This window comes from Eubalaena glacialis, chromosome 6, assembly GCF_028564815.1.
Source record: "Eubalaena glacialis isolate mEubGla1 chromosome 6, mEubGla1.1.hap2.+ XY, whole genome shotgun sequence".
Lineage (NCBI taxonomy): Eukaryota > Metazoa > Chordata > Mammalia > Artiodactyla > Balaenidae > Eubalaena > Eubalaena glacialis.
The window spans coordinates 9,096,922-9,111,494 of NC_083721.1; the positions used below are offsets into that span (position 1 = coordinate 9,096,922).

General features: G+C 45.5%; 1 protein-coding gene across 5 annotated transcripts in view; it reads right to left on the reverse strand.

Moving 5' to 3' along the window:
- The window catches only part of DOP1B (DOP1 leucine zipper like protein B), a 108,078-nt gene that overhangs the window by 15,147 nt on the left and 78,358 nt on the right, over positions 1 to 14,573 (reverse strand). For 4 of the 5 annotated variants that reach the window (XR_009701328.1, XM_061193950.1, XM_061193952.1 and 1 more), the window contains exons 24-30: positions 11,669 to 11,724; positions 9,069 to 9,173; positions 8,905 to 8,971; positions 6,489 to 6,633; positions 1,538 to 1,623; positions 1,194 to 1,303; positions 923 to 1,069 (exon numbers count right to left, since the gene is read on the reverse strand). Coding sequence is in view for 4 of the 5 variants with exons in the window: in XM_061193950.1 (XP_061049933.1) it covers positions 923 to 1,069; positions 1,194 to 1,303; positions 1,538 to 1,623; positions 6,489 to 6,633; positions 8,905 to 8,971; positions 9,069 to 9,173; positions 11,669 to 11,724 (716 nt within the window). In the remaining variant the exon portion in view is untranslated. The remainder of the gene's footprint in view (positions 1 to 922; positions 1,070 to 1,193; positions 1,304 to 1,537; positions 1,624 to 6,488; positions 6,634 to 8,904; positions 8,972 to 9,068; positions 9,174 to 11,668; positions 11,725 to 14,573) is intronic. The other variant, XM_061193951.1, reaches the window with a different exon arrangement.

Consider the following 14,573-nt stretch of genomic DNA (forward strand, 5'->3'; position numbering starts at 1 on the left):
ACTGCTTTCTGAAAAGTTAGTGAAAGGGATGAATAGTTTTTATATAAGGAAACGTTAAGCAAAAGCTTTTCATTTATAACTTTAACATAGGGAATGAATAACATAGGGAATAATGAATAATTCCCAGCTCACCATAAAAGAAAACGCAAATTGTCAAGGTACCTTGGCTTTTGCAAGGGTTGCCCTTAAATGTGTTCACACAGATGATGTCCATACACTTGTGTTAATGGAAAGAATTGGGGTTGTGAAGACAAATACCATTAGTTCTCAATGGGCTCCCCGCAGTACAACAGGATTACAGCCATGGCCGCTGGCGGTGGCTGGGCAAACCCTCAGCCCATATAGAAAAGCTGACCAGTCTCCACTGTCTACCCCTGCCATTAATGAAGACCTGTTCAGTCAAGCCAGGGGCAGAGTTACGAGTGGTTCTGTTGACCTCCAAGAAAAAGGCACAGCTCGTTCATCCCGTGCCTGTGATTCCACGGATCTCCACTGCCCGCGCAGAGCCTGGCCAGCCTCAAGGTCTCAGTGAGGACTCGGGGAGTGCAAGCCGAGAAGTGGGATAAGGACACCGCGGTGTCGCCATGGAGCCCTGTCATCTTAATCCTGGTCAAGCATTTTGTGATTACAAGATAAAGCAGTACTAGACCAAGTACCACTGGAACCCCATGCTATGCTCTTCAGGAAAAATACGCTCTCTTACTTGAAATTCTTCTCCTGATTAAAAAAAGGTACCTTTGTAGTTTTTAAAAGACTTAATTCTGTTCCCAGAAATACACAGTTAACCTGTGAGTGGTGTCCTATTATTTGGGTTGATGCTAGCTCTGCTTCCATTTCAGGAATGAGAATTAATTACAGAAACCCAAACACTTTTCCACTTGAAGATTCAGGGCATGTTTTTTATCAGGACAGCATTTCTTACTGCACACAAGAAGTGTCCATCTGGAAGAAGGCCGGGTCCAAGAATAATTCCAGGACTTCTTTTTTCCAGGCTCGTTTCGTGTAGGCATAACCGCTCAGAGAGCTCAGCAGCTGGGCGCCAGCCCGGAAGCTGGGGGCATTGTAGGCGCTGAAAGGGGTGGGAAGGGGAAAGGGTCAAGGTCAGAGATGGTGCAAGGAACCCCGCTGAACACACTTCCCATAAGCTATCTTTCCACACGTGGGTGGGGTACAATGGAAAAGGTGGCCGTTACCTGTGATTGTGCAAGTAAGGAAAAACATAGTAAAGCAAACGTGAGATCAACGGCACCGCTTTCTCCTTCTCATCACTTCGATAAACCATGTCCAGGAGGGATGCCAGAACCTAGAAGAACAGGACCGCCAGAAAACAGAAATCTCCTAAAGCAGGCGGCAATACAAAATTTAGTCCTTGGGGTATACACAACCTAACAAGAAAACTCCACAGGGCAGCTTGAGGCCAAGACTGGCTTATGAACTCACCAGGGACGGTGCAGCCCGTGTGCCCTGGCCCCTGAGAATGAACGCCCTCGCAAAGCCTCACTTCTGTGGGGGGATGACAAGCCAGATGCATATGTACCTCTGCCAGGAGGGAGAGGGCTTGCACGCTGTACACCGAAGGGGCAGACGCGGACACCATTGCTGAAGCGGCGGCAGCAGCATCTGCTGAAAGAGGCATGTGTGTTTTAATCAGGACAACAGGTCACCATTTATGCCCCCAAAGCATCAGATGAACTTGAGTCACGAGCCCCCGCCTTTCAAACTGACTCTGTACGTACGTACATGTTACGTATCCTTCTCTGCTAACATGTTCAACTTCAGCAACTAAGAATCTGGGTATTTTGATCAAATAAATCAGCACCAACTGTCTTCCTCCCCGCTTCTATTCTCATCACCATTTTTGGAACTTCAACATCCCCTTGGATGATCCCTCTAACATCCTGGCCTCTGAGCCCCTTAGTCTTTTCTTTTCCAGCAAGCTTTTATTTTGTTCCAGCTCAGCCAGCCACTGTCACCATCATACCCTTGACCTCATGAATTTCCAAAGTCTCCATTTCCAGCACCCTATCGTGACCACATCTTACCTTTCCTGCTCACTTACTCCTGGAATGCTGCTCTGACAATTTCCTGAATCCTTGCACAAGCCTCCAACCACCCGAGTTTACCTCCTTAACTACCCATCAATCCCCCCAGGTCTTCACTTCTCTATCTCCCCACCCACACCCATGGTCTATCGTCCACCTTGCGAACATCCTTAACTTTTTTGCTTCTCTCTCCCTCTGAGGCACTCATCTAGAAAAATGCAAAGCTGGCTAAACCCAATGATTGCCTATGCAGTTCTATGCAGCTAAATGCTCTGGAGAAAACCAGACCACTCTGAAACGGATCTCACTTTACGTCATGACTGTGCAACTCAAAAATGACCTGATGCTACTAGATAACCCTCCCCCATGTCCCTCAGCGCTGTGCTGGCTTTCCCAGTCTCCAACATAATTCTTTCACCTCCTCCCTCCATAACCATCGATACCTGTCCCTCCTCAGCTGGTAACCTCATCTCATATTTCATTGAGAAAATTAATGTAAACAAACAGAAACGCCCTCAGTTTGGCCGCTATGTGTTATTAACCTGGAACACTTACATCCGTGTTCTCTGCCTTGTCTCCTGTTTTGATAGACATGTTCTTGGCTCCTGTCAAAGAACGCTAATTCCATTTACGATATTAATCCTGGCCCGATGGCTGTCGAAGACTTTGCTTTCTCACTATCCTTTCACTCTTTGGTATTAATTTCTTCCCCTCTGCTGTACTATTCCATCACCATACAAATATGCTTTGGTTAACTCCAATTGAAAAACAAACCGAATAAAAGATATTCTTTGGTCCTTAGTACTGCTTCATTACTGCCCTATTGACGACTAAGCTTCAAAGAGTTATCAGCACCCACTGTCTCCTCTTCCTCGTCTCTGTCCTCTTCTCCATCCAATCACGCCGTCCCACCCCCATCAAATCCAGGGAGTCTCTGTCCTTATCTCACGCTACTTCTCAGCCTTCCGCTGCATTCCTACGCCCTCCTTCTGGAAACACTCTCTTCTCATAGTTTCCATGACTCCATGTTCTCTTGGTTTTTCCTCCTATGCTGGTGACCTTTTCTGATTCCTTCCCAGACATCTCAAATTTAACACATGCAAACCCAAGCTCCATCTCCCTCTCCAAAATGTTCTTGCTTCAGACTTTTCCACCTCAATCAACTGTTTAAACCAAAAACCAAAGTCATGGGACTTCCCTGATGGCGCAGTGGTTAAGAATCCGCCTGCCAACGCAGGGTTCGAGCCCTGGTCCGGGAAGATCCCACATGCCACGGAGCAACTAAGCCTGTGTGCCACAACTACTGAGCCCGCGAGCCACAACTACTGAAGCCCGTGCGCCCAGAGCCCGTGCTCCACAACAGGAGAAGCCACCGCAATAAGAAGCCCACGCACCGCAACGAAGAGTAGCCCCCGCTCGCTCGCAACTAGAGAAAGCCCTCACGCAGCAATGAAGACCCAATGCAGCCAAAAATAAATAAAACAAACAAACAAAAAACCAAACAACAAAACCCCCAAAGTCATCCTTGTTTGCCTTCTTTTTCTTTAAACTACCACTTGCAATCCATTGGCAAGTTCTGCTGACGCTGCACTCACACCAATCCACCTTTCTCTAGAGCCCACGCCTCTAAGCCAACATCTTCTCTTGCCCAAAGCACCAGGAAATCCTTTTAACTGAACTCCCAGTTTCTCTTCTCGGTTGCTGCAGCCCATGTTGCTCCCGGCAGCCAAACTGATGTTTTCTGAAAACTCAATAAGATCCTGTCACTGCTCCAAACACTTTAATGGTTTCCCACAGCAAGCGGGCTGGTGGCCAAGCTCTTAAGTGTGCTCTGCATCAAGCCCGACAACCTTCCACCCCCGCTCTCGCCCTGACCTCGCATGACCACGCATTAGGCTCCAGCCAAGCTGGTCTTCAGGTTTCTTGGGCCTGGCCCACTCCCACCTCAAGGACTCGCCATCCCCTCTGGGCAGCGCCTTCCCAGATCTTTGCCCCCTTACCCTGTATTTCTCAGCACAACTGACACTTCCTTGGGGACATGTTCTGTAACATCTAAAGTGGCCCCCAGCCCCACTCCCATTAAAAAAAAAAAACTTTCATTTTGGAGTAACTTTGGATTTCCAGAAGAGTTGAAAGATACCTTTGTTCATTTACTTTGGACTATCACCTTCCGCGTCACCCCCGCGAGAGCAGAGGCCCTGCTCATTTTGTTTCCTGCTGCAGCGCCAGCATCTAGAACATAGTGCACGGCACATGCCAGACGCAAACATACAGGAAAGACCCTGCACGTGCACCGCACACATAAGAACTCTAAGTGGAGAAACACATCATTTGAAGCCTCATTCTGTTTCATGATTTAGACGGCCAGTATGCATACTTAGTTTGTTCAAGACTGAAACAAAATATAGTGTATGATCCAAAGAGTCTTTTGGTACTCTATAATTTGCTAATTAAGTCTTATTGAGAAGCCCCCAAATCACCTCCAGCTTTGGAATTCTATGCTTTCTTTTTTTAAATAAAAATCAGGTAATCATTTTACTACAGTATTGTCTTGAGGTTAAATTTACTTACTGCACAAAAGCCAGGCCCAGTGACACTTGACTCAGCCCAGCTCAGCTGCACTGGTGGTGGAGAAGCAGTTTAATCCCTATATCAGTACCTACATCGGAAATAACTGAGGGCAGATGAGCCAAGGAGATGCACCAGCTCTCTTTCCCTAGAACCACAGCTATAATCATAACCGCAGCCTGAGAAAGCATAAGTGTTGGTTTACATTAGTAAATGATAGCATACTAGTTATAGGATCTTCATTACAGAGTAAAGTATAATTATTTTCTTATGTAAACCACAAAACTAGCTGTCAAACAAATACGGCAGAAGTAATGGAGGGGGTACTATGGTCTGCCTGTCTAACACCATCCTTCCTCCTCCTGGCAAGAGAAGCCCCTCTTGGGTGGGAGCCCAAGGGCACCAGCCTTTCCTCTCCTCCTCTGGGTCAGCCACAGGCCCAGAAGAGCCAACCAGAATCTTTGCATGAGACTTGATGAACTTCATCTGAACACCTAGCTCCCACTCTGACTAAAACCAGATGTTGACGCCTGGGCTTTTCCTGTACATGAGCCAGAAAATTTTGTGCTGTTGTGTTTCTACACGCCTGAAGTGGGTTTCGTTTACTTGCAAGAGAAAAGAGCCCAGACTTCCTGACACACCTTCTTTTGTATATTAAAAACCACAAATTCAGCTTTGTTTCTGCTGATACAACTACCGCTAACAATAATGACAGAGGTCATAAAATATGACAGAACTAGCAGTTTTTGAACATTCACCTTGTGGTGGGCACTGCGCTACATAGTTCCGACTCAGAACTTAGATGTAATTTTTTTGCTCGTGTTAATAAAACTGAGACCAAACTGATTTTCTTGTCCAGTGTTGAGCAACACGGGTACTGGGCATACTTTCCTGTCTGTGTTAAATAACACTGAGAACTTGCAAAAATAACTACTTGCTCTAAGATATGCCTAATTCTGAAAGAACAACTCAACCAACTAAAGTGGCTCACTTACCAAAACGAGCCGCATCTCATCAACATCCACTTCTGGACCCTCGCCTAGTGCTGTGCCCACCAATGCAAAGGTATCTTATCACTAACTCTGCCCAGTCCCCACCTGGAAAGATCTGCCACAGACAACTCAGCCAAGGCCCTACAACCTTATAAATATCCTCCCCAAATTTCCCCTAGAGTTGAGACACCCTTATGACTCAGCCAAGTTTCTCCCTCACTGCAGCAGGTCTAGTAACCTGAGATTTGCTTGATGATACATTCGTCTGGTGGTCTTTAGGGCACCGGCAATTGACAATCTACCCTGTTGCATTTAATTCAGACTCCTCAAGAGTATCTGGCTGATCAATGGTCCTCCGAGTAAACAGATGAGTCTCCTTTGAGAGTCTCCAGACCATTTTCCTGGGAAATGTACAGGAAGCTGTAACTAATTATAAGGCTGGGCTGTGCCCACTCTGTGTGGCCTCCATGATAAAATCTTCACCACCCAGGCAATGACCAAACACAAGGATCATCGAGAGGCAGGGGTGTGTTGGCCAGAAATGAAATACAACATCAACTGCCTGATGATAGTTAGCTGGTTTACTAAGTTTTCTTTCCGCGGCTCCACAAAAAGAAAAACATACATTCTCCTATTCTTTATCCCACACGGATTTCTATCACTGAGTCCGTGCAAATTATCTTGGGAAGTTACTTTCTTGGACCCCATCTCGGCTCAGTGAGGGCTTAACACGGTAGCATGGGCCACTTGGGACCCTTCCAATGGAATCCTACTGTTTATTATACATACAACGTATGTTGTAAGAAGTAAAGCCAGTTTACTTTTAAGGCAAAACTAGACCCACTAGCTGGCAGTGGGCTTTACTTTTCAACCCTTCTACACCTACCGTGCAAATCTTCCTCATCATCAGATTCTTCTAGAGAGATCTGAGGCTGAGCCTTCACTTCCAGGTTTCTGCTCAGCCAGCTGGTTTGTTCCAAGGAAGAGCCAGCAATGTTCCCGACAGCTTCTAGAATTTTTTGAGTGACTTCCTGAGAGTAGTCAGGAGAAAGAGGAAAGGGAGTTAGTTAAGGAAAAGAATCTTAAGTGTCTAAAATAGCACCATCCGATATAAATATAATGCAAGCCGCAGCTGTGAACCATGAAGGTAATACCAAGTTTTCTAGGAGCTACATTAAAAGAAGAAACAAGTTCATAATGTTTAACACAATATATCCAACAGAGTATCGACATATAATCAATATAAAATTATTAGCGAGGTTACGCATTCTTTGTTATGCTAAGTCTTTGAAACCCGCTGTGTGTTTACAGTTACAGCACATTCAGTTCAGACAAGCCACATTTCAAGGGCTCAACAGCCACTTGTGGCTCCGGCTACTCTCTGGCCAACTCGGGTAAAACAGAGACATAGGAAGTCACAGAGGCACAACGCATTTGGCAGATTAGATTTCCGGTTTCTTTAGGACCATGGGTTCTTGCTAGAAATGCACCTTTGAATAATACAAGAAACAAAACTGCATAAATTAAATTGACTCGAGGGTGAAGTGAGGAGTCATCCGTATCAGGAGTACCATCAGGAACGAATTTGGTCAAGTAGCTGGGACAGAGGTAGAAACACTGAGCGGGTATCATCGAGTGTTGCCAGCTAAGAGGGGCTGTACATCCCTGACGTCTGAGAACTGAACAGTCCTGACTTCCACTATGAGCCCAGCAGCTGTGTTCGGGCATGAAGCAAGAGAACGTCTGCCTGCCGGTGGCAAGGGGGGTGCACCCGCGGGAACTGTCCGCGGTGCACCTGGGCAGAGGTGTGGGGTGGATGATGGCAGCAAGGAAGGTCAAGAATAGATGGATGGACCTGGTGATGATCATACTGAGTGAAGTAAGTCAGAGAAAGACAAATACCATTTGCTATCACTTATATGTGGAATCTAAAATATGACACAAATGAACTTATCTACGAAATAGAAACAGACTCACAGACATAGAGAACAGACTTGTGGTTGCCAAGGGGGCGGGGCAGGGGAAGGATGGAGTGGGAGTTTGGGGTTAGCAGATGCAAACCATTATATATATAGGATGGATAAAAAACAAGGAGGTCCTACTGTATAGCACAGGGAACTATATTCAATATCCTGGGATAAACCATAATGGAAAAGAATATGAAAAAGGATATATATATGTGTATAATTGAGTCACTCTGCTGTACAGCAGAAATTAACACAACACTGTAAATCAACTATACTTCAATAACATAAATTCTTAAAAAAAGATCAAGAAAAGGGGTTGAGGACTTAGAAGAGCTCCCATTTCAAGTGCAGTGAATGGATGGGAAAGAAGATGGGGTGCCTGGACACAGCAGGAAGGAGTCAGTGTCAGGGAGGCTGGGACCTCGTGGGGTGGAAGCAGAGGCCCACCCGGCCCCCTGACCCACAGGAGCGGAGCGAGCTGTACCAGCTGCTGTAGTTAGTGCCTGTGGCCACAGTCCGGCCCGATGGACTGGAAACGGAGGGGCCGCGGCGGGCAATAGCCCATGGAAGGGGGAGGGTTTCCAGGTGAGTGCAGGAGGTGCTACCCAAGGGCTGGGCTGCAGCACTTGCCCTTGGATGATGCTTTCTTCTCTACCGGTTGAGCCAAAGGAGTCACTGTGCTTTACGCAGAACTCTAGTGCTTCAGAATCAGGAACTGGACAGATATTTCACAAACACCAGGGATCACAACGATTAGCAGCAACATCACCAAAGCCATAAACTACACAATCCAGTTTAAAGACTTTGACTCAAAAAGCTCCTCACTCAAGGATTATAATGGTTGCAAAATAGTGATTTTTCTAACTCCTTCATTACTTCTATGTATTATTGGTAGTTGGCATTCTACTCAAAGGAGAAGATTTTCCTTCTCCTATGGGTGAGTTTTACTTTTGTTTTTCAGTGTTTCTGAAATTTCCTGTGAGTCTATATTGCTTTAAAAAGATGGGGGAAGGTTCTAAGGAAAGGAATCTGTGCATAAAGGTAGACGTATTGTTCCAATCATGCTGCAGAGTAAGTCCGCATACATCTGTGAACAGTGGGAAGCGAGAGGGTGCCTTGTAAATTGCACGGTCGACTGGTCAAGTCTAACACGAGAACCTTCATCAGGAGATTGTATAGAGCCCTCTGAAGACAGTAACGGAGGGAATCAGACGTGGGAACAAATGCAAATCTAAGATCTGGTTCTGCGCAATGTTTACTATCTCCAGTGAGACCCTCTAAAGGTGGGCGATACTCCTGGGACAGTAACAGACTGCCAGACTTGTACATACAGACCTGCAAATCTTTTTGATCCTTCTTGTTTTCCAGGTTGGGAGTTCTTGTTACGAAGTCGTTCAGCATGCTGTTGAGAGACAATCAGCTTCAGACCAAGAATGCTGCAGAAATAAAAACATGTTCCCGAAGAAAACTATGGTGACATGAGTGCTGGGACACGGTACCTGAGAAGCAGAAAATAACCAGGGGGAGCGAGATTCAACTGCACGGACTCCTTTAACACACCCAACAGCGAAGGGAAGTTCGCTTGCAAGGCTGTTGCTGGGAGCCTATTTAAAAAAAAAAAAAAAGAAAGAAAGAAAGAAAAAATATCCAACCCTGAACAGGTCAAAACAAAATGTTACATATAAGCACATTTTAGATCCAGGTGGTTGGAAAGCACAGGAAGATGGCATATCTGCCTGACCTGTTTGCTCTTTTTTAAATTACAATACACACAAGCTAAATTTTGGTATTCTGCCAAGATCTTGGAGTTTGGAGACCTGCAACCCTGCTGACAGGTCAGATGCCCCTGGTTTCCTCGTCTATAAAGTGAAAGCCTTGAACTAGAGGACTGTCTGATCTCTGGGCCTGTAGTTGTGGCATTCGGGCTTAGTTGCCCTGCAGCACGTGGGATCTTAGTTTCCTAACCAGGGATCGAACCCACGTTCCCTGCATTGTAAGGCGGATTCTTTACCACTGGACCACCAGGGAAGTCCCTGTTTATCTATTTAATATATAGTAGTGTATACATTTTAATCCCAAACTCCTCGTTTATCCCTCCCTGCCGCCCCTCCATTGTATTTCTTGATTACTGGAGAGGCTTAGTTCAGAAAGTATCTGAATGGTGTCCTTATTTCCTCTCGAGGCATGGGAATACCCTGATGATTTTACTTTTTCTTTCTGCGGCGATCTAATCTGACATTTTAAAGTCTGGGTGATATAGCTTTAATACTTACATCAGCAAAGCTTTAAGTGAGGCCTGGTAAACTTTAGAAGAAACAGTTTGCATTAAATTGATACCAAAAAAGGAGGGGAGATTTTAAGGACCTCTTTTAGAAAAAGGAGAAGGGATTATTTTTGGTGCTGTCCTCAATGCTTTGCCCTGTTTTCCGCTGGATGGCTTCTGCGTGGGTTTACTATGCTGAATATCCGCATGCAGGGGTCTCAGCTATAGGGGTTCCCCAGGTGTTTCTCCACAGGTAGAAAGGACGCTCTGCTGGGCCTGGTGCAGATCTTAAGGCAGGTCCCGGGTGCGGCTCCCGGACCCCTCCATCGTGTGGGGTGTTCTCGGCTGCAGTAATGAGGGTGAAGGGAGTGCAGCCCCGTCTCAAGGAAGCCTCAGTATTCTCACGTATCTCCGGGGGTTCACAATAAGTAAATGTGACCACCAGCTGCAAGCTCCCTGGTTAACAAGTTCATGTTCCGTGGTTATTCCGGCTCACTGTATCCTGAGGTGGGAGGAAGGGTCACAGTCCCAGGAGTCCCTGGGTCTAGGGCTGAGTTCAGACCAGCTGTTCATCCTCCACCACAAGCGTCCCTGTACTTCTTTCCTCCAGGAGGTAAAGATGAGCTGGTCACGCCCCTTCTCGTGCTAACTAATGCGTATTATATCACCAGCAAGCGCCTGTTGCAGGGGCCTGAGTGATATCTGAGCCTTCCCAGCAGCTGCAGGAGCTGCGGCCTCCTTTTACAGAGGAGGCCCTGCCCAGGTCAGTCAGGAGGCAGTAAGTCGGGGATGAGGACTTGAACCTGGGGCCCTCTGGCTGCGGCCAAGCTCAGCCTTTTGTGCTGTGCAGCCTCGCTCCGTAGCCACAATCCAAGTCCTTGTTTCTGTGAGGCCTGACCTCGCCCTCTGTGACCTTCTGATGGTTGACTCCGTGTTTCCAGCGACGTTGGGGAGGCCGAATGGTAGAGCTTGTGCGTCTCAACTAGAGAGCCTGTGTGCCGCAAACTACAGAGCCCATGCGCTCTGGAACCCTCGCGCCACAACTACAGAGCCCACGCGCCCTGGAGCCTGCGCACCACAACTAGAGAGAGAAAACCTGCATGCCACAACTAGAGAGAAGCCCGCACGCCGCAACGAAAGATGCCATGTGCCGCAACTAAGACCCGACACAGCCAAAAATAAAATAAATAAATAAATAAATAATAAGGGACTTCCCTGGTGGCACAGTGGTTAAGAATCTGCCTGCCAATGAACGGGACACGGGTTCGAGCCCTGGTCCGGGAAGATCCCACATGCCGCGGAGCAACTAAGCCCGCGTGCCACAGCTACTGAGCCTGCGTTCTGGAGCCTGTGAGCCACAGCTACTGAGCCCACGTGCCACAGCTACTGAAGCCCGCGCGCCTAGAGCCCGTGCTCTGCAACAAGAGAAGCCACTGTAATGAGAAGCCTGCGCACCACAACGAAGAGTAGCCCCCGCTCACCGCAACTAGAGAAAGCCTGCGTGCAGCAACGAAGACCCAACGCAGCCGAAATTAATTCATTAATTAAAAAATAAACAAATCTTAAAAAAATAAACAATAGCACTGGGAACTATATTCAATATCTTATAATAACCTATAGTGGAAAAGTATCTGAAAAAGAATATATATATATACATATTCAGATATATATATATATCTGAGTCATTTTGCTGTACACCTGAAACTAACACAACATTGTAAATCAATGATACTTCAATTAAAAGAAAAAAAAAAACGGAAATACAATCAGAGGAATTATTTATAATCATTGCAATAGCATCTATAATTGAGAAATGTCTTTGAGGGGCTGCATTACCTTTGGATGAAAGCATAGCAAAACTGCAACACAGGGACATCCACGAGGGGCGATTTCTGAAAATTAAAGCAAAGCTAATTACTCCAAGTTGGTAGGAAATAAGACTAAAAAAGAATTCGAATACAGAAATGAAACAGATTCTATATCCTAACAAAGCAAATGTTTGCAGCTAAAGAGTCTTTCAAATATAATAATAGAAAGTATCCCCCAAGTGAAACAAAAACAAATGTATCCTATGAGGTCCCAAATCATTAGTGCCCCTCTCATCAGACTCCCAGAGTCATTCCCTTTATGATTACCTACTTCCCATTCCAGGCTTTTAACAAGTATTTAGGGAAGATTTGGCATTATAACTGAACCTTCCCAAACACAAAGTTGGTGGCCAAAGTTGACCCTCAGGAGCTACAAGTCGAGAGACAATGCCAAATTTGAATTCTTAGCTCCAGGAATTCCCTCAAACAGCCCAGACAACTTCCCTGAATCCCAAATGGCTGGAACTACTTAGAAATAGGTTTTCAAAACACACATTTTTTCCCTTCTTGCTTGTAAAAGGCTATTTGTAGAAGTTATAGAAGTTGAGCCAATTAACTAAACTAACCACAAAATGTAATTTTGTTATTCAAAAAGCCAAAAACCACTCAGCCAGACGACGTCTAGGTTTCTTTTTTTTTAAGCCCAGGAGCTGCAGGTATTTGCAGAAATTCAAGTAACATGAAAGAACAAAACCTAAAAGCGCCTGCTCTGTGTGTAAAGCTGTTGCAGGGCCAGCTCCCCCGTGGCTGCAGCTGTAACCCCATCCATGGGGACTGACTGGCAGCGCGGAAGGTCAGTCTCCTGCCAGCTAGACTTGCTCAGAGATATAAATGCCAATCCACCCAGGATCTGATGCTGCCCCTGCCTGCCTCCACCACCCGGCTCCCTCTCTTCAGGGTCCATTACTTTAACATTTACATTCAAGAGTACAAGGCAACAAGATTACCAGGCATTTGGGAGACTGGGGGCAGACGTCCGACAGATGCCATGAAGTTGCCCGTGTCCATTTTACATCTGACTGCTTAAGCACTTGGCCAGTTCCATAATCTGGCCTCACAGTGTAAATCTGTAGGCTGCCTTATCTTCTCTCCCCAACGAGAATACAGGCTGACCGTGGGCAGAAACAGTGTCAACTATTTAGGACTCCCCACTACGGATGCAGACTTGAGTTTCAATAAACACGTGGAATGAAGGAAGAGGACCAGAGCCCCGAGTGTAACTGACTGGTCAGAAGCCCCCAGTGGCCTTCCCAGTGTGGACATTCCTGCAGAGGGCGACCCTGTGCCACGTGCCTTTCAGAGCGAGAGCTTCAAGTGGGGAGTTCTCCTCCAAGGCAGGCATAGCCCAAACTGCTAAAGGTATTCTTGGTCAGCTTTCCCACTCTGAGGTGAAAATGGCTGAACACATCTGATTCCAAGGTTTAGCTTTTGTTCACCACCCTTAGTGCTATGACCTTAATATCTAAAAACAAGATTTCTTTTATTTGTTGTAAAAAATTTTTATTTTGGTAAAATATACTTGACAAAATCTACCATTTTAAACATTTTCAAGTGTACAGGGCATCCAGTATATTCACATTGTTGGGCAACTATGACCACCATTCATCTGCAGAACTTTTTCGTCTTCCCAAACTGAAACTCTGTCCCCATTAACTCCCATTCCCTCCTCCCCCCCAGTCCCTAGTGACCATCATTCTTCTTTCTGTCTCTATGGACTTGACTACTCTGGGTACCCCAGATTAGTGGAATCGTATAATACTGTCCTTCTGGACTGGCTTATTCCCCTTAGCATAATGCTGTCAAGGTTCATCCACGGTACAGCATGTGTCAGAATTTCATTCCTTTTTAAGGCTGAATGATAGACAGTCCATTGCATGTACAGACCTCATTTTGTTTATCCATTCATCCATTGATGGACACTTGGGTTGTTTCTACCTTTTGGCTATTGTGATTCATGCTGTTATGAACCCTGGCGTACAAATAACTGTTAGATTAAAACTATTTTTTAGCAAAATCACTTGGTCCACTCCCTTAATTTTCACTTAGGGAATTATTCTTAAATTGTTCCTAACTGTATAATTTTAAATTACCTAAGAGAAGGCAATTATTTCAAGGTTGGAACAAATCCCTGCTTTCTATCAAATTAATTAAGAACAAAACAGCTCCAACACTTTCAACGAAGAGGTTTGCTTTGGTAAAACCAAAAATCTCTCGGGCAGAAAACTGTTAAACCACACAGTCTGTTCTGTTGCAAAATCATTGCGCAAAAATGAAAAGGTGCCCCCCTAGAAACTGGGCAGGAAAACTATAAGAGCTTTGTGGTTCAATCACGTCACCCTTCAAAGGCCACTGCTTTCCCTGCAGCCAGATGAAACCTCTTCTTTCTCAGCATGTCCAGGATGAGTTAAGTCCTCTGACGTGTATTTTGTACCTTTGTAAAAATTATGCAGATTTTTAACTCGCCCTTGACAAAGATGCTCTCCTTGACCTAGTCTAGTCAGGCTCTTCTGAGCCCTCTTCTTCTTCTTCTTATTCTTTTTTTTAAATTTTAAATCATATAGTTTTTCTTCCTCCTATAATATTTTTGCTTTCCAACAGTAAAAGAAATGGTACAAGAATCAGACCCTCGGTCACAAGCCATTTTGGGGAATTCCTCAATATTCTCACTCCAATTTTTTTAACAATCAGTGAATGAGGTAATCAATGACAGGGTTAATCGTTAGATTCCAGAGCTTCTAAAATATCTCCCATTACTCAACAGTCCCTTTCTCTTTCTCTCCCTCCCTCTCCCCCACTCTCCTTCCCTCCTGAAAACATTTTACTGAAAATGCAAGAAAAAACTGAGAATTATGTTTCTGAGGAAAGCCCAAATC